This window comes from Lissotriton vulgaris, chromosome 5, assembly GCF_964263255.1.
Source record: "Lissotriton vulgaris chromosome 5, aLisVul1.2, whole genome shotgun sequence".
NCBI classification, from domain to species: domain Eukaryota; kingdom Metazoa; phylum Chordata; class Amphibia; order Caudata; family Salamandridae; genus Lissotriton; species Lissotriton vulgaris.
The window spans coordinates 87,875,455-87,900,653 of NC_141693.1; the positions used below are offsets into that span (position 1 = coordinate 87,875,455).

At 42.0% G+C, this 25,199-nt stretch overlaps 1 protein-coding gene across 2 annotated transcripts in view; it reads right to left on the reverse strand.

Annotated features, from left to right (window-relative positions):
- Positions 1-25,199, reverse strand: part of ADGRD2 (adhesion G protein-coupled receptor D2) — a 381,222-nt gene that overhangs the window by 172,057 nt on the left and 183,966 nt on the right. For both annotated transcript variants that reach the window (XM_086919969.1, XM_086919967.1), the window contains exon 19: positions 2,504-2,624. In XM_086919969.1, coding sequence (XP_086776095.1) covers positions 2,504-2,624 — 121 coding nt within the window. The remainder of the gene's footprint in view (positions 1-2,503; positions 2,625-25,199) is intronic.

The following is a 25,199-nucleotide window of genomic DNA, read 5'->3' on the forward strand; positions in this document are numbered from 1 at the left end:
AGATGGTAGCCTGTGCACGCATGGTTGGCCACTTTTTTAATGTTCTGGCAATAAAAATGTAAAAATGATGAATACAAAACCATTGGCAGGGAAAGCAGTTTAACTGCCAATGCCAAACATATTGGCTTTGGTAATGCTCGTTTGGAAGTTGGGAATAACATTAGAAGCAGGCTCCGTTTCATTTATGCCGACGTAATCGCACGTAATTTTCATCATTTCGCGTAATGATTTTTACACAAGATGACTGAGATTATGTCATTATGCCATGTCATGTAATTGAGACTTCATTCAAGCAAAATCTTATTTCAAGAGCACAGGTTGAATGCTAACAAACCAAATGCAAGCAGCTGTTGATCGCGTTCACTATATTTTTCACAACTTATTAGCGCAAAATGCACCTATGTGCCAAAAATGTATGCGAGGATGTATTTTACACTAAAATATTGTACAAATTTCCAAAGCTGATTTTGATGTAATAACTCGAAATTTCAGGTAATTGTCTTTTTCTTATCATTTCTCATAATTTACGCAAAGAAAATGATGTGAATTTAACACAACCTGTTAAACAAAAATGGTTCTGTCGGGAAGAACAAGCATAAGTTGAGGATGCTATTAATGTAATTTGAATGATAAGCTCTCCAACACACAATAATTAAACAAAAAGATCAATACCCCAATATCTTAGCACTTAATGAAAAAAGACATGAGGTAAGAAGGTGTAGATGATATTATTTATCAGAATTACTTTATTCAATGATAAGTATATCCCAATAGTAGACTGTCAGGATCATTAATGTACATAACTGGAAAGTGCATATGGGTGACATATGTGCATAGTGATCAAGTGGTGAGCGATATATACAGTGTGAACATTTTTATATATACAGGTATAAAACATAGGCCAGATGTAGTTTGCAATCCAGGAGTTCTTATCTTTCCTAGTACAGAAACCCGGTGTTTGCTGGACCTAGAAAAAGCGTCGACGTTTCAACCCCGTGGTGCCCCAATTGGTGGTCTTCCTCAAGACAGATAAGGATGCGGAGAGGATTGTTTGATGACAGTCCTAGCAGAGGCCGGGTAAGTCAGAGCCTGGAGCGGTATGGTGCAATGGCCAATTATCTTAGATCTGGAGAAGTCAGCGAACGGAAGGATGGTTCAGGATCCCATCCATCTACTGCACAAAAGTGTGAATTTAACACAGGCCTGAATTCAGTATGTGTTTAGGAAAAACATGCTTTCTTTGTAGCTGATAAACAACACAAAACAGAACCTGTATTTTGTTTTTTTCTATTAGTTTCTCTCCAGATCAAGTAACAATATTTGATGGCATCTAGTGACATGTCAGTCTTGATATCCCTCTTCTGGGCAAATATGTATTGCAGGTGGAAAGTTGGGCCTGTATATTGTTTACTCTGCATTTCTGCCTGTTGCATTTGCCTTACTATAGCGAGTAAAACAGTCTGCTCACCTCTTAGGACTTTCACCACCCCTTGTAGGGAATGAAGACTGGATACCAGAGCATTTCCCCAGGCATAAAGTGTAGTTTCCAGCACAAACTCTACCCTTTTATATTACAACAGAGTAATCTAAATGCATAAATCTCACATTCATGTGTGTAATGCATGTATATTATGCAGTCATCAAGCATTACATTTTGATCATCAACACCCCCTAACTTCAGATGTTACTTATTTTTCTACCATCCTGCTTTACAAGCAAATGGATCTGGTCTTGCAGAGATTGTAAATGGAATAAATGCCTTTAATTTCAAGATATTTGTATACTGTAAGTACAAGCTACCATTACAACAGGAATATACTTTAATAAAGATTTGCAAGAGAATGTATTTGAATATCCAAAATGGAAATGTACCAGAAAATTGCATTGGCGATTGACAAATTGTATTTGATTCTTTTCTCTATGAAGGGACATTTTCCTCGTGTACAAACACCTTTCCTTTAACCTGCATTCATTGTTCTACCTTGAAAATGCAGTTATTCCAACCCCTGAACCAAGAAAATTGACAAGTATTTTCAGGGTAGGAAATGGCCTGTGAATTGTTGGTGACTACCCACAATCTTTGTAAATTATGGGTATACACAATTTCACAAGAAGACCCACCACCAGTGTAGGGGCTTTTCTCATTTGGAAATTTCACTATCCCAGCAGAATTTTTGTGTAAGTAAATTTCAGTCAGTCATGGGACTTTGCCCCCTCAAGCACACTTTCGGCCTGACTGTAAATTTGTCGGACTGGTTACTCCACCACAAATGCGACAGATATCCTGTCCACCGTACTACGAGTTTCATTATGTTCCATTGGATATAATACAGCTCGTAATACGGCGGACGGGCTATCTCTCACGTTTGTGATGGAGTAACCTGTCTGCCAAACTCGTAATCAGGCAAGGTGTGGATAAAACTTCAATAATTATTTCTCTATAACCCATCAAGAAGATGCTTATAAGTGCCTTTGGTTTATTAACACAGTACGAATGACTGACCTGGAAGGAGTTTAGCACAATGAAAACGTACGCCCAAACAATGCTGAGGTGAACGAGGACGCCGCATAACCAGGTCAGCCCCAATACCGGCAGCAGCACGAGGATCGGCTTAGCAGTTGCCCTAGGATGGAAAAAAGAAATCTTAATAATGATGCACTTCATTTGAGAAGGTGTTTCTCTGTCAAACACGTCACCACTGCCATGCTCTAATTCACGGTAGAAAACTTTGCGTGCAACTTTCACCAGCCCTGCAAAATGGGAAGCTGGAGACAATTAAAACAGATAGTGGCAGAGGCATTTGGTGTCACTTTTAATATCCAGCTGCAAAGCTATTGCCACTGCTTGTTTAATTTAGCATATTTTATTATTTTAAAGCTTCAAAATGATCATCGGACGGTTCAGAATGATAAATGTGATGCCGAAACATTCCAAAAACTTTCCAAGATGGCTGTCTGTCCAAGTGTAGAAATGCACAGTGCTTAGTTCTTAAAAGATTGAGTGTTGATGCCCAAAGCACTACTCAGAAGACAGCGTAATTAAATGTCAGCATGCCGAATACCAAGGCTGTGTAGTTTTAAATCCACCTCATGCCTCCTTAATCCACTACCTGACACAACCTGCTATTTATACCTCTCTTGCTGGTTCCTACTTTCTCCCTGTGTAACGGTTTCCCCGCCTTTCCCTTCCTTATTTCTTCTGCATTTGGTATCTCTCTCTTGCTATTTTAAATGTCCGAAGTAGATAAATAAGCGCTGCTTCTCAAATATGAGGGCTGGCACCTTCCATCATCAACCACCACCTCAAATTATGCACTGAACATGCATAGGTGAATAGTTTGTGCTATAAAGTATAAGAGAAAAACATTAAAATATGATCTTTGTGATACTATGGCGGGGGACGAGCTTACCAAGTTAATTAGAAACGGTGCTCTTCACTCTAGCTTCCTATAGCATGGTACTGGTACCCATTAAAAAATTGCTTTTTTTGAAACGCATTATGAGATGTAAACATTATTCACTGTTTGTATTTTGTGATAAATACTCAATAAACACATTTTGACAAAAAAAGGCTTTCTATGTATGCGACACATGCAGATGTATTCAGCCCACCAGGGTGTGCATCTTTGATGCTTTATGAAAGACTTTCTAGCAAACACAGTCAAAGATGGCTGCTGCGGTCTGCACATGCATATGGTTGCATCTATGCACAGGTAGCCTTCCATGATTCACTTTCTTTGAATATTTTCACCATAAATTACTTTAAGAAACTTTCACACATGGCAGTACTGCTTCAACATTAGAGGTGTTTACAATTAACATAATTTGCTTTTGAGTAATTAAGTAAAATTTCAGGATTTTTTTTTTAAATAAAGCATAATTACTCAAAATGCAAAACTGGCAAATGGCTTTGTATTTTGGAGTAGAGTAGATGTGAAGATGCTTTTTGTGCTAAAATAAATAGTGCCAAAAATTGAAAGCATACAAACAAAAAGTGCTCACGCACTTTTGTTCATGTTGTTCTTGTGCATTTATGGTACATTTTTACCACAAACAGCACACGATTATGCAATGTGCCATAATAGCGTAATTTTGGGAAATTCAACAAAAACATCATAACTTGGTATGTGTAAACTTACTCACAAACTTGCCGTAAATTTATGATAGTTTCAGAATTTAATTAAAATTCCAAAAGTCCTCCCAGGAAGATGTAACAGTCCCAGCTTTCCTGGAGTATTAACAGACATAGATATTTATACATGAAGTAGTTTTATATGTATACGAGCTTGCCAAAAGTGTACTACAAGTTTAACTTTGTTTTCCATCTTTCTCTCCAAAAAGAAAAGAAAACTATTTCCCCTGCATCATGACCCATTTCAGAGGTGTTCCCACCTCAGCTCTCCCTGGTCAGGCACTTAGGGCCTCACTTACAAGGGCATCACATTCCCAGTCTTACAGGCCCCCGTAAATCTGGGGCTGTGTAAAAACCCATGGCTGCCGCTTGGGAAAACCCACTGCAATGCCCATGGAACGACCCCCCGTCTTGTTCTGTGTTGCCTCACACCATATTTACGGGGCCATGAAAAGCCACAAAATGTAGATATGAGTTTGCACTCTGCACTGCCGGAGCATCATAAAGAGTGATGCACGAGCAGCGCAAGGGGATTGTAAATAGGGCCCAAATCCTTCCCTAGAATGGCGTCCATACAACCGTCTAAACCAACTATTCAAGGCATTACGGGGCATATTATTATCGCTGGCCGTTCTTAGCGTGAGAACTGTTATCGCCGGCTGACGATGATAATTATCGGCATGCTAGAGCTGTATTAACAACGCATACCGCAATGGCGATAATTATTCTAGCGATAGTTTGTTTTCCATGGAACATCGCTGGTTTTCCAGCGATGTTCCATGGAAAATGGCGATAACCTTGCTAATGCGACCCTGTGGTTGTATCAGCATAATACACCTCCAATTTAAAGTATAGATAAGTCAGCATTTTAGCAGACGTTAGTTTTTGGCGAAAACTGCGGTTTTCGCCAAAAGCTAACGTCTGCAAAAATGCCTGGGCCTCCTTGTAAATATCGCAATGTGCACATCAGCTATATTTACAAGGTTATTCTGCCCAGTGATGCCCACTTTGCATCTCATTAGCGATGCAAAGGGAGGCGTCGGGTAAAAGGGTGCTAACATGCGCTAATGCATGTTATCACGCTCTTGTTAACAGGGCGAAAACATTATCTCCACTTTTTTTACTTTTAAAGCCAAAAAAGCAGAGATAAAGCCCCCGCTCCATATCTGGAGGATGAGAAATATCGGCCCACACATAAGTTCACATCACACTGGTGCAATTTCAGTTTGCAAAATGTAAGATCGTTTTTTTGTGCCCACACAGCAAAAATCTGCACTAGTACAATAGCCAAAGCACAATTAAATTCAATTCAAACAAGCCAACGATTATAGAATTGGGCCGGTCTTTGTTCCCGCGTACCGTGCATTCTACGAAGCAATGCGTTATTGTGCTCTCTGCAAAGACAAATGCTAAAAATGGGAAAAAACTGATACGTTTTGTTACCAATGTTCACAGATTAGCTAATCTTTTCTCGGTTCAATTGCAAAGCAATCGGGTGATAGGAGCCGATGTCACAGTGTCCTTCAGCTGAATCGTATCTCTGTGTTGCCCCAAAAAGAATCTGTGAGTCGAATTTGAGAGACAATACATGTCTGGGCGATTGAGGCGACGCTGACTCTTCACAATACAGATTCGAAGCATGTGTCGGCCTGCCTCTCCCTTACGGATTGGGTGACGCAAGTTGGAGATCAAGACACATTTCGGACTTCTCATCATTTATTAAACAACAGAAAGGACCTTCCTTCGGGGATCCACCCGCACGCAGTCAAAACAGACCTGGAAGTGCCTCTGTGTGCAGAAACAATGGACTTCAATTTGTGTTGACACATTTTTTAGATAGGGCAGAATAACTCGGGATGTAGGGATAAAAAAAATAAAAAAAGGCAAATGTTTTAGGGGATCCCGAGATGACTGTGCATCTTTAAAGCAAGCAGCACATCTTTCAGTTTGCAGCTCAATGCGGATAAGAATGTTCTCTAAATAGATAGCTCTGTTTTTAGTTCTTAATGTACTGCATTTTATCTGGTTCAGGTTACTGTATGACTCAACTGTGGATATCTTTCATTCATTAAAAGAGTCCGCGTTCTTTCAACTTGTTTTCAAGTGAAGGAGGCTAGGATGCACTGGGAATCCTGCATTTATTTATTTATTTGTTTAATTGTGCCCTTAACACATGAATGCATCGGCGTCCTACGTAGAGCATGTGGTTATTTATACACTTAAAAAAAACAGTATACGTGAAAATGATAAACAGGAACAAGTCTTCAGTAAAGTCCAGTGCAGAGACCTTTGTTGAGGGGGATGGAGTGAACAGAAATAAACACAATTCTTGACTTACTGGGGGTACCTCCATCATTGTATATACGTATTTGGCCACCCTTGTGGTTCTACGTGGCAGTGAGGGGTACCGCTAACTAGATTCAACAGATAAGGGCTAACCCAGCATTTTATATTGAGAAACAGATCTTCAAATTGAGTGCGGTGTACGTAAAGGGGAGTGCAGACCAGGCAGGCTTATGGGTCGTTGCTTGGTGTCAATATTGATACATCAATATTTATCCGTTGACGCCCCTTTATCAAATAAGTCGAAGCTTTCAATCGTTCACACTCAATTCCCACCCATACAATATGACCACAGGTTTTTTCTAACGTGTGTTATCTGAGTGTTTTACTCTCTTGCTAAGCCTCAACTTCCTCCATCATTTTTGCTCTCCGACACCCTTGGGCTCCACTCTTAGTCCTTTTTAGCGTCTAACTGCATAGAAGGAGAGAAGCCCAATGCGCAGAAGATCCATCTCCACCTCTATTGTTCATGAGTGGCGGATCAGATTTTCACAGCTCCATTTAGTTCTTGAGGCTTCCATTATGTTCCTCCATTAACAGGCGCTTTGGTACATTCTCCGGCATCTGCAGCCTGAAGGACAATAGATTCATCGCTGGATTGATCCCTTGCCTGTCTTGCGTTTGTCGTGCACTGAACCGCCATTGACGTATAAGTGAGATCCGCCCTTTTCCTCAACAACAACATCAAAATGAACAAACATAGCAGGAGAGAAGCGTGGGAGAGAAGGCTACGCAGGATCTTAATGCACAACAGAGTGACAGGATTATGGAAACAGTAATAAGAAGCCCACCCTCCAGAATTCAATAGACAGAGTGCAGCGCTGCGCGTTGCATCTATTGTGCCATGCATCGATGTCCTGTAGAAAGAAGGCAGCTATAGCACACATCGCGTCAATTAAAGCGTCATCCTTCTGTAGTGCCGGATTACAGCGCACAGGACAAATGTAAATATCAGAAGCTTAATAGTACTTGACTGACATATTGGACCAGGAAATTGGATATGACATGCTGCACCTTCCTGCAGAGTAAGGAAGATGTCACAGAGGGCTGCTGGGACACACATGGGAGTGGAGTAGATGGGTATTGTGCGGCCTGGCCTGACTATGTTTTGGCGTGAATGGGAAGGCAGAAGTGGGAACAAACTTTGGGAGTAGAGTGGGTGCATCTAGTTTTTGGGCATGGAGACTGGCTGGAGGGGGCTTAGTGATTTAATTGAGGGCCAGCTTGGGGTTCTTCAGTGCTTACTTTGAGCCAGTGGTTTCCGGTGCTCGGCTCCGGCACTTAATTGTCAACACCGGCACTTATGCAGCTGCCACATGGTTGGAGCCGAGTGTGTGATTTGCAGATGAGTAGACAACAGTTGTTTTATGGATTCAATAAACATTAAAACCAACTAATACCTGCCTCCCAAGCCATTCATGTTGCTTTGGGGGCCTCAAACAATCTGAACTGTCACACTTGTTGGGGTGTGATGATTAGTAGTTGTGCAGGTACTGTAATGGCAGTGCTGTCAGCGGCAATGGGTGGTGCAAGCTGCGGTGGCCCGCTTGATGAGGGCACTGGAACGTATTTTTTATTACAAGCTGTGAGGCTTCATATCTTCAAACACATGCACCACAGACCCAATCTACAACAAACTGGCACCAAACCTCATCGCAAGGATAAAAGAATTGTGTTCTTCAGTGGTGTAGCAAGGGAGGGTGTGGCGTGGTCCACCCTGTACGGCACAGCTTTTGGGGGCGGCGGCAGCTTTACCCTCGTTGTCGTCAGTCTCCCCACCACACCCCCAAACTCCTCCCTTCCCACTCTCCGCTCTTACCTGCGGCAGTCGCATGGCGACAAATGCAGGGTCCGCCATGGGCGGGAAAAGGTCTCGCTACACCACTGGTGTTCTTGATCTTGTCCTTCCTAAAAGTCTAGCTGTTTTGCAAACTCAGGATTTGTTCTACACATCTCTTATAGAAGTGTAGGATGGGAATATCGAATCCCAAATATGAACCATACAGAATATTATTACAAGTATACTGAGAACCAAAATATCAAAAGGTATGTTTTTGTACCTCATTCCACATAGACGTACCTTTGTAATATAACTTATGAATATTTTCAAGGTACGTAGATGTGAAGTTCAGAATAAGAAGTACCCACCTCCCTCTGTGCACTAACATTTCAATATTGTGTCCCTCAGTATTATAACGATATTCGGTACTGTCCATATTTGGAAGTTGATAATTACAATTACAATCGTTGATATGACCTATATCCAAAAGTGTGCCCCCAACCAGCCAGGCATATTTCCATTTCAGCTCTTATCTCTGCCTTTTAAAAAGGTCCAACTACTCTCTCTCATCACAGTCTTTTGGTGTGTGTCCTTCTTTCTGAGGGTCCATGTTAGAAGTACCTTTGCAGTCCCTGAACTTTTTAAGATAGAATGCCCTGTTCCAGCCAAGAGAGATGACAACGACAAAAAGTAGTGGCTGCTACCAAACCCGGGTGGTGGGGCGGGGTAGAGGGGTGGAGGCGAAAGACAGAACAAAAAAATTAAAATAAAAAACCCACTTACCTGGATCGACCCTCCTGCCGGCCAGCCGCCACCTCTCCTGCATCATCCATCATCTTTCTGGAGACTCCCGGCCAGCAGCAGTAAGCACCCGGCTCCCCTCAGCCAATCACATCCCTGCAATGCAGCGTTGTGATTGGTCTAAGCACCATGGGTCGTCGCTCAGACGAGGACAGGGAGGCTTTGCATGCTTCTCACCAGGTTGTGTAATGCAGCCCGGTGGGAACATGTAAAGTGCTCATGGCTGTTTGGCTAGCCCAAGAGGGCCGACCAAGCAGTCGTGTGCACTTTAGGAGTGCAAACCACTCCTCCACCTTCTTCACCAACTCCGCCCCGCCCGAAAGCCACTGACAGCTATGAAAAATAAAAATGATGATAACAATATTTATTATCATTTAATGTTTCCTTTAGTTCAGTGGGGCGACGCTCCTCTGCCTTAGCAAAATGTGTTCATTATGGCAGTTTCCATCTTCTATTTCTACCCAAGGGAACCTACATCAACAGTGCAGTGACAACAGAACCCAGGATACCGAAGGCCTACTGTACGCTAATTAGATCTGCTATTTTAGTATCAAGTCAGAGAATGGGGGAACCATTTTCCACTCTTGCATGAGGCAATCTTGTTACATCACTACAGCAATAGGTGTCAGTCCCATTTTGATATCTACAGTCACTGGCCAATCAGAAGCCAAGGGAATTCAGACACATGCATCACACCCAATCCATTACCTACTCACTGTGAGTCACGCAAAGACTGTAACATACTTGATATAGGACTTGGGCGGAGTCAATTTCAGAATGACATGGAAGCTCATGAGATTAATGGTTTCTGCTCATTGATTCAGCAAAAGGGGCGACAAAATTCTGACCATCCCATCAGCATGCCCCAAAGTAAAATATCAGTATTTCTCAATGTAAATATTCTTCCAAGGGAAGTCCTAACACCGAGCAGTTTACTTCAATTGGCACAGAGGAGCCATTACCAGAATACCTTGCATTGCGTTGTTGCATACCTATTGAGTTACAAAAACACAAACTCAGATTGTGATAGTGCTCAAAGCAGCACAGAACGTTTTACAGGTGGTTGCCTTCAGCAAGGTTCTATGGCACTGAAAGTGCAAGGACTACATGTACCATGATGCTATGCGGCGTTACTGAAGCCAGCCTTTCTAAAGGCAGGCACCCTTGAACAATTCTGGGCTGCTTTGTTTGAGCTCTAACGCAATCTGTGTTTCCTTTTTTGTGTTTTTGTTTTGCTTTTTTTAACGAGATAAGGATTCATTATAACCATGATTATAACCTTTACACGTTTTGCTGTAGTTTCTCTATACGGGGAATTACTGTGAGTCAGCGTTCTGTTTTCAAAAAGGCTTATTCCAGAGAGGGTAGAAAGGAAAGCATCATAACAGCCATCCTTAACACCTTCGCTGTGGGGGTTATTTTCCCGCTGTGCTGGGGGAGGGGGGCACGCACGGCGCCCGCATGCTCATGACGAGCTGAGCTCGTCATGAGGCACGGCGCCCGCATGCTCGCTCGTCATGACCACACCTGTTTCCGTGGAACGCTCAGCACAGCAGGGGAATTATCCCCTCATGCGAGCGTTCCACGGCTCATGACGAGCTGAGCTCATCATGAACACCGGAGCGCCGTGGCCCATGACGAGCTCAGCTCGTCATGAGCATGGAAAGAGTTAATGCAGATGGAACAGGCACAGCTCTGGACATTGGCCAGCAGTAGTTTATCAGATATCACATTTTCTCTCACAGCGCCATAAGACCCTTGGGTGTACACACAATCAGTGCAACAGACATAACATAACATTTCTTGCACAGACAGCAAAATCAAGCCAGAAGATATAGTGCTACTAAGCTGGGCGATGCCTTCGGTGAGAGCAAAGCTAAAAGAATAAACCTCATACTGAGCTGCTGTTAAAGCATTGGCATCACAGCAATGAGCGGAGGAGGTGACGTCACACTAGAAGCTGTCACTATTGCATTGATCTGACAGAAAAGACAGGAAACGTATGTATCACACTATGCCTCACTCAGACTGCAACAGCACTGTTGAAGCAAATCCCTGTGTGAGATGGAAAGTGTGCTCACACATGGGTTTAATCTCATTGGGGAAGGGGCATAGTAGGGAAGAACTGACATTACCCTCTCAAATGCCCTTACTTCAATAGCATCATTCAGAAGCTCATGCGATCAACATGACTACTGTGACGTCACTACAGCTACCAATTATAGTCTACATGAAAAACAACCTTAGTTTCTTGGCTGCTTAGGCATTTACCACCCCAGTACTGAGGCCTTATTTGAAAGTTAGAGGGACTTTCCTCTTAAGCATTCATAACTTTTTTTTCACTAAAGGTATCAATACCAGATTTATGGCCTTTTTAGGTCTCGCCTTTTCCATTGGAAAAGGGCGAGAATTCAAGTGCTCTAAATGCTCAAGAAACCAAGGGTTTCGTTCGTGCAGTTTTCTTTAAGTTCACGTGACCAAACAAGCACGAGCATCAGCCTCCCTCCCTCCTAATTGCATTTTTTCACGGCCGCACAGCACATCAAAGGGCTTCTCCCAGCGTGTGCTCTGCGGCTTCTCCTCCCCTAATTATTCATGGCTGGCCGGCCGTACTTGGATGTTCAGGGCTGTTTATCTGAACCATAGCCTTGTATCTTCATGAAGAGTCATTGTTAATGGACTTCGGTGCATGTTCTGTCTCTAAACTATTAAAGTCTTGTGTTGCAAAAATAATGACCTTTAAATTCACACATTGAGAACTGCTTTCTGTAGGAACAAATCGTTTAGCGCATGTCAAGCGCTAACATATTCTTTGTTCTTGCCATTCTGGTTCACGATCGTTTAGTATAACTGTTACGTTAGTCATTAAAGCCAAATCTTTGCTTCCACATTGTAGACTTTGTGATTGCTATTATGGGTAATAGCTATCCTTGCATGCTAGTTAAAATCTCCTGCAGACTAGAAAGCTGTGAAAACACTTTGTATCCAGCAAACGTATCCAGCGTGACATATTTTTGCACCGAGCGTGCTTGCGTAATATTCACACCAGCTTAATTCATGTGATATATCTGCTTCCACTCTTGGACTACACAGTGCCTTGCGTGGTCTTTGGCAGCGCCTTTCACTGACAGAATTGTTTCTATATCTGTCAAGGGAATGGGAAGAATTTTCTTGAGCTATCTTTCGAAGTATTTTTCTCTCAACTGCATTGTTTTTCTTCCTTTCAGAATGTTAGTACATTTCAGAAAATGCTGCAGTTGCAGGAAGATTATCTTTCTTTCACCAAAGTGATGCTACTTCAATAATATTAATAGTAATATGTCAAAGGCAGACCATCCATTTTCCTAATACAGTTGAAAACTTGCACGTCCCAGCATCTTTATTAACACAAAAGACTTACTTAACCTTCTACAAGGCATTTTAGCCTGGAAACCATGCACCATATAGCCGTCAGCTGTTTTTTTAATGATGAGATTTCAACATAGAATCGATACAGGAGTCGAAGGTATAAGGTTTACTCTAAAAACCACATTTGCATTTTTTTTTGCTTCGTGTTTTGTGGTAAACCTCTCCTCGATAATTATTACTTTCAGACTAGGTTAACGTGCATTATACTGGCCTGCGCAAAAGAAAGTAATACACATCACTGCTACGTGTGCATCTTTTAGTGATGGCTATCATTGATTGAGAAAAACCTCTCAAAAAGAGATGCTGCCTTTTGAATATTGGATTATTCTAATCACTTGTAAGTTATTGTATCTGAAAATTGGGTGCTCGCTGTGCGACTGTCTCTTTCCTGAATTTGCTGTGAAATCCTTTTATGTCGCTGTTTGATGTGATTTGATTGTACTGGGGAAGATAAGCTTTGCTTGCTAGGTTGAGTGTGGCTCTAGGCAAGGTATTTAATTTATTAATTTTATTGTGTTACTATTTGCTAGGTGTTATTTGCATTTCGAGATTTTGGGGCATTAACTCTTCCATACTACCTCTAGAGCAGGGGTCTTCAAACTGTGGGTCCCGACCCACAGGGGGGTCGTGAAGTGATAGAAAAGGGGTCGCACATTCCTGGTCACACTTCTGCCTATTAATATTATTTCCATTAGTCATGTGTGATTCCTTAAGAAAATCATAGCTTTTTAGCCAGTAAAACTTTGCATGTTGGGATGTTAAACTCTTGCTTACAGTGTCAAAAAATGACGAGTCCCAGAATGCAGCATGCTGTTGCCTGAAAAGTCACCAGTTGATAATATGTCACATTTCTAACAGGTCTCTTGGCAACTATGTAAAAAGTAAAATAAATAAAAGTTTCAGTTTGTGATTTTCTACCTTTTTTTGTTGGCGACAGTGAAAGGTTATTCAGTGAAAGAGAAAGGGTGGGGATTGCATTTCAAGCGCTTTTATTATTTGGACCCTACCTATTGGAATCAACATTTGCCCTTCTATATTCGCACCTGCAAAGACTACGCCAAATTCACAAAATTACTAAAGACTTACTTATTCTAAATTTGCCCTTTGGTCCTGCTGCTGGTGTTTACCCGCAGTGCCGAGATACCCGTTGGGGTGATTAGGGCGTGATATAAAGTTTAAAAAAAACATAACAGCAAACATTTACATCCCTCTAAAGCTGGGGTCTTCAAACTGTGGGGACCGACCCCCACGGGGGGTGAATTGATAGAGAGGGGGTTGCACATTCCTGGTCACACTTCTGCCTATTAAGATTATTTCCATTAGTAGTGCGCTACTGTTACAAAATGGTGTACTGGGCTAATAACCATCCATCTGTAGCCTGAAATGGCAAATGAGAAAAAAACAGCAGGGTAAGGAGAACCAGCCAAATGGGGTAAACTACAGGGCGTAGAGCCAGGTTTTCATAGGTTTCTAAAGGATAATAGATTCTTGGTGGAGCGAAGCAAAGGAGGGTGCAGTTTTCATAACTGTGCGGCCTGCACCAAAACAATGAGGGCGACTATTCATGCCTTCCTGAATTAGGTAACAATAAGCCGATTGGCACAGACGGTGAGGAGAGATGAGAGGGTAAAAGTAGATGGCATGAGAGAGGACAGCAAGGGAGCCAGAGAATTCGATTTAAGAGGTCAGGGATTAGGAGAAATGTGTAGCGCTGAAGGAAGTACGGAAACGCAAGAGGAGAAGTGAGTGTGAGCAAAAGGTGAGGGCACAAAGGAGGGATACTCATTAAACTGTGAGAGAAGATAGCTGAGAGATGATCTGTGACTTAAAAAGACAATTTGATGCGACATGGGTGAGGGACAGTAGCGATAGGGGAAGAGAGGGAGTACTGAGGTGAGTGCTGAGGTAAGAGGGGAGAGGGACGCTGGTTCAAGAAGTTGTGGTAGAACAAAGGGGAGATGTGAAAGATGAATGGGGGACTGGAGAGGTGTAAAATACAAATAGGCAAACATTTTAAGGGAGAGACTTCAGGTGAATGAGAAGTGTTGAGGGGCGAGAGAGGTGACGGGTCCAGAGAGGCCATGAGATAAATGCAAGAGATATGGGCAATGAAAAGACAGAATGGCAAAAGGTGAAGTGAGAGGTTGAATGGGGAGAGTTCAGAAGTTGTAAAAAGGGGTGAAAGACCAAAAGGCTTGCAAAGTGAGATAGGGATCCGGGCTTGGAAGAGGAGAGAGGAGTGGAAGGGAGGGGGTGATAGGAAAGAGGTGTGGATAAACTGCTTAACTCTGCATAAGACCGCCAGGTTTTTTGGGGGACCCCTGCTGCTTCCAGCCAGGGCCAGGTGAGCTTTTAATGTGGCAACGTGTATTCCTGCGGAGTGGAAGGCCCTTCAAAAAGGTTGACTAGACATCTTTTTGTTGTTTATTGCTTCATTTTCATTATAAACTGGTACTGTCGAGGTGAAATATTTCCTCAGTGTTACTGTGTGTAAACAATTTCAAAATAATGAAGCATTACTATCCCAAAATATGCAGCATCAGATAGCATTATTTATATTTTCTTACCATACAATTTAGTTGAGCCTGCCACATTATTTGGTCCTCACCTACCTATCGGTTTAGAATTTTTTAGAATTTTTTGTCATGTGGGGGTCCTTATGCCTACAAATTTTGACTGGGGGGTCTCGGCATCCAAAAGTTTGAAGACCTCTGCTCTAGAGGGACAGTGTTAGTGTTGTATAGTTGTGACAATAAAAAAAGGTTTCGCATTCCCACGTTTATCTTTCAATTAACTTATTAATTAGAGAAAGTGCGATGCCTGCCTTTGTTGAAAAAGCAGTAGAGTTTTTCATCTGCTAACCCGCTTTTATTGTTTAGGTAAAAGAAGTGACACTTTCGTGTAAGTTTCAGCGTTCTGCTATTTTGGGATGCATTTTGGCAGTGGTCTTTGGCATTTCTCCTTACGTTTTAACTACTGCTAGATTTTAAGGCTAATCAATTCCAGATCAGGGCCAGGCTAGACAAATTGCAATCTTCTACCAAAGTACCTTGAAGACGAGTAGAAGTAAATTCACTATGCAAAGAGTGTAGCGTGTGGCAGACCAAATATGTCAAGGAAGAAACGTGTATTAAGGGAATTAATGCCCAGTGAAGCTACTGGTTTATCTATGACGAATGGATGAAAGATAATAGTGAATGAAGTGCGGTATAACGACAAGCAATGAAAAGTCCTTAAGCATCACTTAATTGCATTTTTTCACGGCCGCACTGCACATCAAAGGGCTTCTCCCAGCATGTGCTGTGCGGCTTCTCCTCCCCTAATTATTCATGGCTGGCCGGCCGTACTTTCAGTTTCCCGGCCGCTCATCTTCTCGCTTGTTTTTTTATTTTCATTCCCGTTCGCCAATGCTTGTTTCCTCCTTATACCCCCACCCAACTGTTTGCTCTCTTTACTCAAACTCCTGCTTCCAAATCATTTCTGCCCCACTCCCCAATTCTCTGGCTGTAGTTCGATATTTTTTTTTATTTATTTACATATTTCTTACAAGGAATGAGCTGCTGCCAAGTTTTATTTTTATGTCCTTGTGTGCATGTTTTTGATTATAAAAATAAATTTCCATGGCGTTTAGCATGTTGAAACGATATATTTAGAAGGCCAGCATGTGTCATGAGGCTTGCGCTCACATGCGTCACAATCCAAACAAGCAAACCCTTCACAGCACATGCACGCCTATCAGCAGCCATGCTGAAAAGGAATTCCTAGAAATGGCCGGCCGTACTTTCAGTTTCCTGGCCGCTCATCTTCTCGCTTGTTTATTTATTTTCATTCCCGTTCAACAATGCTTGTTTCCTCCTTACACCCCCACCCAACTGTTTGCTCTCTTTTCTCAAACCCCTGCTTCCAAATCATTTCTGCCCCACTCCCCAATTTACATTTTGCATGGGAATTATTCTTTCTGTTAAAGTGCAAAATGTTCAGCGCAACATACACTCCAAATACCACTCAGTGCTACATAGTTACACGCCACATAATTACACTGCACTCAATGCAACATACACTCCAAATACCACTCAGTGCCACATAATTACACACCACATAATTACACTCTACCAAATGCAACACACACTCCACACGATACCACTCAGTTCCACATAATTATATGATACATATTTACACTGTGCTCAACGCAACATACACTCAAATACCACCCAGTGCCACATAATTACATGCCACATAATTACACTGCACTCAATGCAACATACCCTCCAAATACCACTCAGTGCCACATAGTTACACACCCCATAATTACTCTGCACTCAATGCAACATATACTCCAAACACCACTCAGTGCCACATAATTACACGCCACATAATTACACTGCACTCAATGCAACATACACTCCAAATAAGACTCCGTGCCACATAATTACCCACCACATAATTACACTGCACTCAATGCAACATACATTCCAAATACCACTCAGTGCCACATAATTACACGCCACATAATTACACTGCACTCAATGCAACATACACTTCAAATACCACTCAGTGCCACATAATTACATGCCACATAATTACACTGCGCTCAATGCGACATACACTTTAAATACCACTCAGTGCCACATAATTACACACTACATAATTACACTGCACTCAATGCAACACACTCCAAATACCACTCAGTGCCACATAATTATATGCTACATAATTACACTGCACTCAATGCAACATACACTCCAAACAATACCACTCAGTGCCACATAATTACACGCCACACAGTTACACTCTACTGAATACAACATACACTCCACACAATACCACTCAGTGCCAAATAATTATATGCTACAAAATGACACTGCGCTCAACGCCACATACACTCAAAATACCACTCAGTGCCACATAATTACACGCCACATAAATACACGCCACATAATTACACTGCGCTCAACGCAACATACACTCCAAATACCACTCAGTGCCACATAATTATATGCTACATATTTACACTTTGCTCAACACAACATACACTCCAAATACCACTCCGGGCCACATAATTACACTGCACTCAATGCAACATACACTCCAAATACCACTCAGTGCCACATAATTACACGCCACATAATGCCACTGCGCTCAATGCAACATACACTCCAAATACCACTCAGTGCCACATAATTACACCCCACATATTTACACTGCACTCCATGCATTATAGACTCCAAATACCACTCTGTGCCACATACTTACACGCCTCATAATTACACTGTACTCAATGCAACATACACTCCAAAAACAACTCAGTGCCACATAATTACACGGCACATAATTACACTCTACTGAATGCAACACACACTCCACACAATACCACATAATTATAGGCTACATAATTACATACACTCAATGCAACATACACTCCAAACAATACCACTCAGTGCCTCATAATTATATGCTACATAATTACACTGCGCTCAACGCAACATACACTCCAAATACCACTCAGTGCCACATAATTACACTGCACTCAATGCAACATACACTCCAAATACCACTCAGTGTCACATAAGTATATGCTACATATTTACATTTGCTACATATTTACACTGCGCTCAACGCAACATACACTCCAAATACCACTCAGTGCCACATAAATACATGCCACATAATTACACTGCACTCAATGCAACATACACTCCAAATACCACTCAGTGCCAATTAGTTACATGCCACATAATTACACTCTATCGCATCACCACAGCATCACTCAGCACCACCAAGGGGCACCACCACATCAATCACTCAGCGCCACCACAGCATCTGTGCAACCATTCAACAACAACTGGTTCAAATATGTTCTCTCAATGTTTCAAGCTTTATTACAAATGTCACATAAAGATGTTAATATTTCACTTCTGTTCTTGGATTTTCGTCACAATAAAATACACTGAACATAATCTTCACAAAAGTTATTTACAAAAGTTTAATCTATTGCCATTATAAATTACAATAACTTTTATTAATTAAACAAATTATAATCAATGGTTATTCGTAATATCAATACATCCAAGCTACGTAAATACAACACATATTGCATTACAAATGCTATAGGTGTCACATTTGCGAAAGTTAAAAGTATTGTCTTTGTAAATGACAAAGCTATTAATTTCGCTATTTTCAAAACCAACACATAAATAAAAAATGTGTCATTTACAATACCAATAGCTCAAACTTTCCTAATGCGAGACCTATTGGCAATGCCAGTGCTTGTTTACACATGGTGTGGATTCATTTGTTGCCATGTCTATAGATTATTTGATTTTCTGTATCATGTGCTACTAGGCGCAAACAACATTATAAAGTGAACCAATAGATCATTTAGCGAGTCCTCATTTTTTTATTGTGCACTACAGCTGCACATTTTTAACTTTTACATATTGGGCCCGATTCCGATCTTGGTCGGAAGGGCTCTGATTGGGATTTGGTTTTACCTATACCGATCCAGAGCCTTTGTTTCCGACTGACTCGTTCCCAATTCTGAACGACCAAGTACGATGCCTGGAAACCCTTAGCGCTGACCGAATCGGTTCCAGAAGGCATACGGAGAGATAGAGCCCTCCGGAGCCGAATTGTGCAGCTCTATGGAGTCGGGTTTCCAAGCAAGCAGGAACGATGAACGATTAGGACAGCCTTTACGATTCATTTTGCCTGGATCAAAAAGTCTGCTGGAATCATTCTTTGGGAGCCCGTAGCAGGACCCCCTTCACTGGGGGCAACCAAATCGTGTCTGTGGAGATACCCATGGGTCCCCCCTGTCAGACCATGCACAGTGTGGCAGACATCAAGGGGTGCTCGCCACAGGATGCACAATTAACCCCACCACTCATTTTGTCAATGGAAGCCTGTGTACGCGTTAGGTACACAGGCTCCCATTGAAGGCAATGGGAGTCCAACCGAATTGTATCCGGGTGCATTCATATGCTTCGTACTTGATCAGTCGATCTCCCCTGACACAAGTCGTACGGAAAGCATTCCGGACACGAGTTGTTTGGTTTGCTTTCCGAACGAGATTTGAATCGGGCCCATTGTATTTTGGTCATTTGTGTTTTATAATTTGTCTGTGTATGTTGTTTCTTTATAAATATGTTGTTTTTATGGGCATGTGTATGATTATTTTTTATTGTTAAGAGGTTTGGCAATTAATTTAAAATTACATCTACATCAACTTAATTAAAGTCTATATTTAATGTTTTCACCTGTTCTTTAGGTTTGTTTATTATCATTTATTTAAATCTATTGTCTGGTTGCCCAGGGGTATTTATTCACATTAATTGCTTATTTCCCTTGGCATTGGAACCATCATTTTTTTCAGGGGGTCCCACTTTGTTAACGCGGATTCAAAAAACACCCAGGGTTTGTGCATTTTGCGCAAGAGAACCCTAAAATTATCAAAATATAGCAAAATGTTGGATTTTATGAAAAATGGGGAAAAGGTACTGTGCTATAAAGCATATCTGTTTAAAGAAATGCCATCGTCCTAGGGTTTGCTATGCTAAGATCACAATTTTCTTTCAGGAACGAGCAGAATTGTGAAAGAAAGCTGATCTGGGCCACAGTTTTTCCTGTTTTCTAACATGTAGTCCCTATTTTTAAGGTTTCTACCTCATTGCACTTGGAAACAGGTGAACCCAAAGTACAGCTTTACAGTTCTGAAACATAGACAAATTTCCAAAATGAAAAAGGGGCCATTTATGTAGATTGCTCATGGTTTTCCCAAATAAACTTATCATTGCAATACATATAATAAATGAAAGTAGTTAAAACATATCAATTGGTGACAATATTGTTAGCTATAATACTTTGCCCCAGTGGCTGATTTACAACCGTAACATACCATTACAACCATCATGCAGTTGTAGGGATATATAATGCTTGTTGGTTGCCCAAAAACATGAGATATCTAAAGCCAAACACTGAGGTGCACTCTAAAATGATTTTGCATTGTGTACCAACCACACACCAATTCAAATGGTAAATTCTAATGAATACAAAATGGTTATGAAGGAAACCTCTGCACAAGACACTGATTTTGGAAATAGTCCTTATTTGTACTTCTCTGAATTTGCGGTTATCCATGGTATCATGTGAGTTAGATTGCATTTTGCAAAATGGTTTACATTTGGAGGCAACAATGAAGACAAATTAAACTGGTAATAACAAATGTTCTACTATTCTGTGTCCCCACACTTCTTCTTGTAAAAACAGTACCCCACTTGGAAAGGCTCCAAAATGTGATATGGAGACATGCTATAACTTTTTCGGAGTGACACATGTACCTTTTATGGTGATATGGATTGCTTCATAATTGGACCCAAACTCAGACCCCACCCAGTGAAACCTACCAAACTCAGACAATTTCTGAAAAGTAGACAATAAGGGGAATTTATGGTGGTGTGACTTGCATTGATCCCACTGTTATGTTATGTTATGTTATGTTATGTTATGTTATAGGGGTATTTATAGATCGCACAGCTACTCAAAAGAGTGTCCCGGCACTAAGAGAACCCTATGGCTAGTCTGTGATGTCGCCCAAAGAGGGAAAAAAAACCTAAAGTTGTTGATGAAACAGCAGGCTTTAAGTTGCCTCCTGAAAGTCAGTAAATCAGGCACCATTCTAAGTGGCACTGGCAAAAGGTTTCAAGCACGGTCAGCCTGCACTTGAAAAGAGCAGCCGGAGGTCTGAATACGAGAACATTTGGGAACGGCCATCTGCTGTCAAGATGAGGATCTCAGGGTTCTACCGAGGTCATATTGAAAGACTCTCTTTCTGATGTAGTGGGCTCCTGTGCCATGTAGAGCCTTGAAAGCCAAGACTGGAGCTTTGTAATGCCTTCAAATGAGGAGAAATCCGTGTTCTCACCTGGGTCCAAGCATGAGAACCGCCCTGGCGGATGCATTCTGGACCACAAGAAGTCTGCCACCTGTGTGGATCCATATTACCTTTTCACTGTGTGGATCCACTAAATTCCTACCACCCAGCATTTCAACACTGTCCAATTTCTCTGATTCCTACTTGAAGAAAACTTCACCAAATTGATCACAATAAGGCCATTGCCAAGCTTGTGCGATATCCCTTACGTAAATCAAAAACATTTTCTCCTCTCTAGAACAAAACACCTCTGTGCAAACCTTAGTCATATTTGCGTGGACTATAGGTGTGTGCTGCAAACAGGTTCCATCCATTTAGTAGGCCAGGATCTTTTGCTTTTTGATCACCTGGCTTTTGGACCTTTGCTGTGGGTGAGTGTCACTATATGAGCCTTAAAATAATTGCATGGTAATTGGACTACGCCTGTTTACCACCAGTATCTGTCTTTTAAGACAGGGATGCTGTGAATCAATTAGACGAATGGGAAGGTTACACATGAACACATGAACATGCACATATGTACACGTGAGCAGGCTTTGCATGAGATACTACCGTCATGCTCATCCTGATGTCTGCACACAGGTTGCACTGAAAATTCGACCTGTCAACCACTTTTGAGAGGCCTAAAAACTTTCTTTTTAAATATTAATAAGTCACCCATACGTAGGTCCTATCCATACTAATATAATAAAGAGAGAGCCCAAACCTTTGAGGCGGGTAATCTCAGGAACCACAGCACCAATCACAACACCCAATACAGCGTTGGAAAGGGCAGTTGCAGCAGAAGGACATAGGCTATGCAGACGCCCACCATATACATTTAAAAGGTAAAAGAACCGTGCCAGCAAAGTAGTCCCTTGTGGGCATGTCTGCGTTGTGCTGTGGGAGTGTGCTGGGGGCGTGACAAACGCTGAGGGCGTGTTGTACGTTCCGCCCTTCTTGCCATGTCTCATATCGTGTGCTAATCCCACCCTTCTCTCTTTAAATACCCCTGCACCCCATAATGATAACCCACCCTTACTCCTAAAAATACTCCAACACCCTTAAACACTAACCCATCTTAACCCTATAAATATACCCTGTACCCCAAAACCCAAACCTATCCCTAAACCCTAAAAATACCCCTGTACCCCAAAACCCAAACCTGGCCCTGAACCCTATAAATACCCCTGTACCTCAAAACCTAAACCTACCCCTGAACCCTAAAAATACCCTTGTACCCCAAAACCCAAACCTAGCCCTGAACCCTAAAAATACCACTGTACCCCAAAACCAAAACCTACACCTGAACCCTAAAATACCCCTGTTCCCCTAAACCCAAACCTAAGCCTGAACACTTAAAATACCCCTGTACCTCAAAACCTAAACATACCCCTGAACCCTAAAAATACCCCTATACCCCAAAACCCAAACCTAGCCCTGAACCCTAAAAATACCCCTGTACCCCAAAACCAATACCTATCCCTAAAACCGAAAATTACCCCTGTACCCCATAACCCAAAACTATATCTGAACCCTTAAAATACCCAAACAACCCAAAACATATACCTCAGTACCCCAAAACATATACCCCTATACCCATACTTACCTTATCCAAACCTTTTTTTAAAAACATGCGTTCACCATTCATGCATTTACAACGAATTTCGTTGAAAATGTATGCGTGGTAAAAGCATATAAAATGTAATGCCATGTGTTATAATGGCATTGCGGAGTCATGGTACTTTCGTAATGAAAGTATGCGGAGTGATGGTATGTGGAAAGAAAGTTGCAGAATAATGGGTGTTTACCATCCCCCGGTAAGTACGTTGGTGGCACGGCGGCCCACATCTCCAGCAACATACTCATATTTTTTCACCACCCATTTGAAAAATGCACAGGTCTCTCTCATTGATGGCCATCACCGACATACACTTTTAGACACACCTGTGCCACAAGTTCTAGAATTGCAACTTTAGAGCTGGGGAGCCACGTTCGAATCTCGGCATCAGCTCAACATCCTGTGATTCCAGGCAAATTGCTTTGTCTCCCCGTGCCTACCACAAATGTGTTCTTCTGTAATGTAAATTGTGCTCATGCCATGTTGTCGAGTTTGCGCTATATAATATTGCAAGGAAAAATAAAGTAGGGAAACTCAAGTTCACACACTACTGAACGCGCACTCTTAAGTGCATCAGCAGTGCACCGTGAATCGGAGCGTTTCACAGGCCTGTCACAGATAAGAAATGCTATCAAAACGAAATCCTACAAAACAATATACTACTGGCTGGCAGCAATTTATACCCGGACAACGTCGGGACGGGCTGCTAGTTGCCTATAAAGGTGCATGCCGTCTAAAAGTAAGACATGAAGAAATAATGTTTTTTTACAGTGAAATATCCAAAAAGTATTTTTCACTGTTCTCACCTGGAACTGCCTGAGCCTTGCTGCTGGCATGTTCTGGAGTGAGTGCTAATCCCCAAGAGGGGATCCCCGGTTCTGGACCCTTGGCTGGCATCCCAGTGTACTCTTCCCATGTTAAAACTGAACTCCAGTTGAAAATCTAGAAGATTAGGGCTCTTTGCAAGCAGACACCTCGCATCAGTAACAATTGCTTCATCTCCTGCCAACGTGAAGTTCTGATGGCGACCAGCTCTTCATGCTAAATAGTGACCATATGAGACTCCTGCCAATGTGATGCCTCAACAACAACCAGCTCCTCAAATCAACTAATTCTGTCTCTCCCAGAAACTAACACTGAGTTACCTTAATACACTTAATAAGTGATAAACTTCAGTTTGGGAACAGATAGAGAAATACTTCTTATTAGGGGGGGGCGAAATTTGCGAAGTTGCCTTTTGCAAAATTCCGTGAAACGGCAAAAAATCTCAGTGAACATGTGGAATTTCGCGTGCTTGCAGAGATTTCGGGGGCGGGGCTTCTTTGCGAGTTCACATGCTTCTTGATAGAGTCAGAGACTGATCAGAGCAGCAGATGAGGGGAAAGCAGCCTCCTGGTCACAGGAACTACACGGGGATTGTGCTCGAGAAACTCATGGATGCAAAGACCTCCATCAAGGATTACAGCTAATTTTCGGCGGCAGATATGGGGAGTAAGCACACCTGCCCAGCCTCGACTGTGCTCACTGATTTTTTGGGCTGATTAATACTTTGCTGAATTTGAGCTTCAACTCGGCCACCTGCTTCATTTATGTCTGTGAATGCTTCCTGTTGAGGTTTAATTTTTGTGACAGGAGCACTGTGCCAGAATGAATCCTGCCCTACATATTTATCCAGGAAGATGCCACAGTTTTGTGCAATATTTCTACTCAACTGGAGTACTTTCTACTTCCCTCATACCCCCAAATTCCGTTCCACAGCGGATCGCAGAAGTTTCAATATTTTCGCGTTCCGCGCGGAACGCGAAAATGACAGAATTTCGCAAGTTCCGCGAGCGGAACGGAATTTGTAGCCCACCTCTACTTCTTACACTCATTTGAATTGTAATTTAAAGTCCTCTTTAATGGCAGTGTTGGATTCTCAGTTACTATTCTATAAATGCTACTTTTAGAAAGTCGCAAAAAGAACAATTGATGGACAGAATTCAGAACAATGTCATACATTACCCCAGTACAGAGACCTGGGCCTAAATCCATAGTTTTTTCGCTTACAGTGCCATTCCAGTTTGGACCCAGCCATATGCAAATCAGTCTTGACCCTGCGGCCAATGGGAACAGTCCAGCCCGAACTGCTGGACCAGATCCTCCCTGGACAGGAATGGGAAACAAGCATCCTAGGACCGGTTTCGGGCTTTCCGCCCTCATCAGC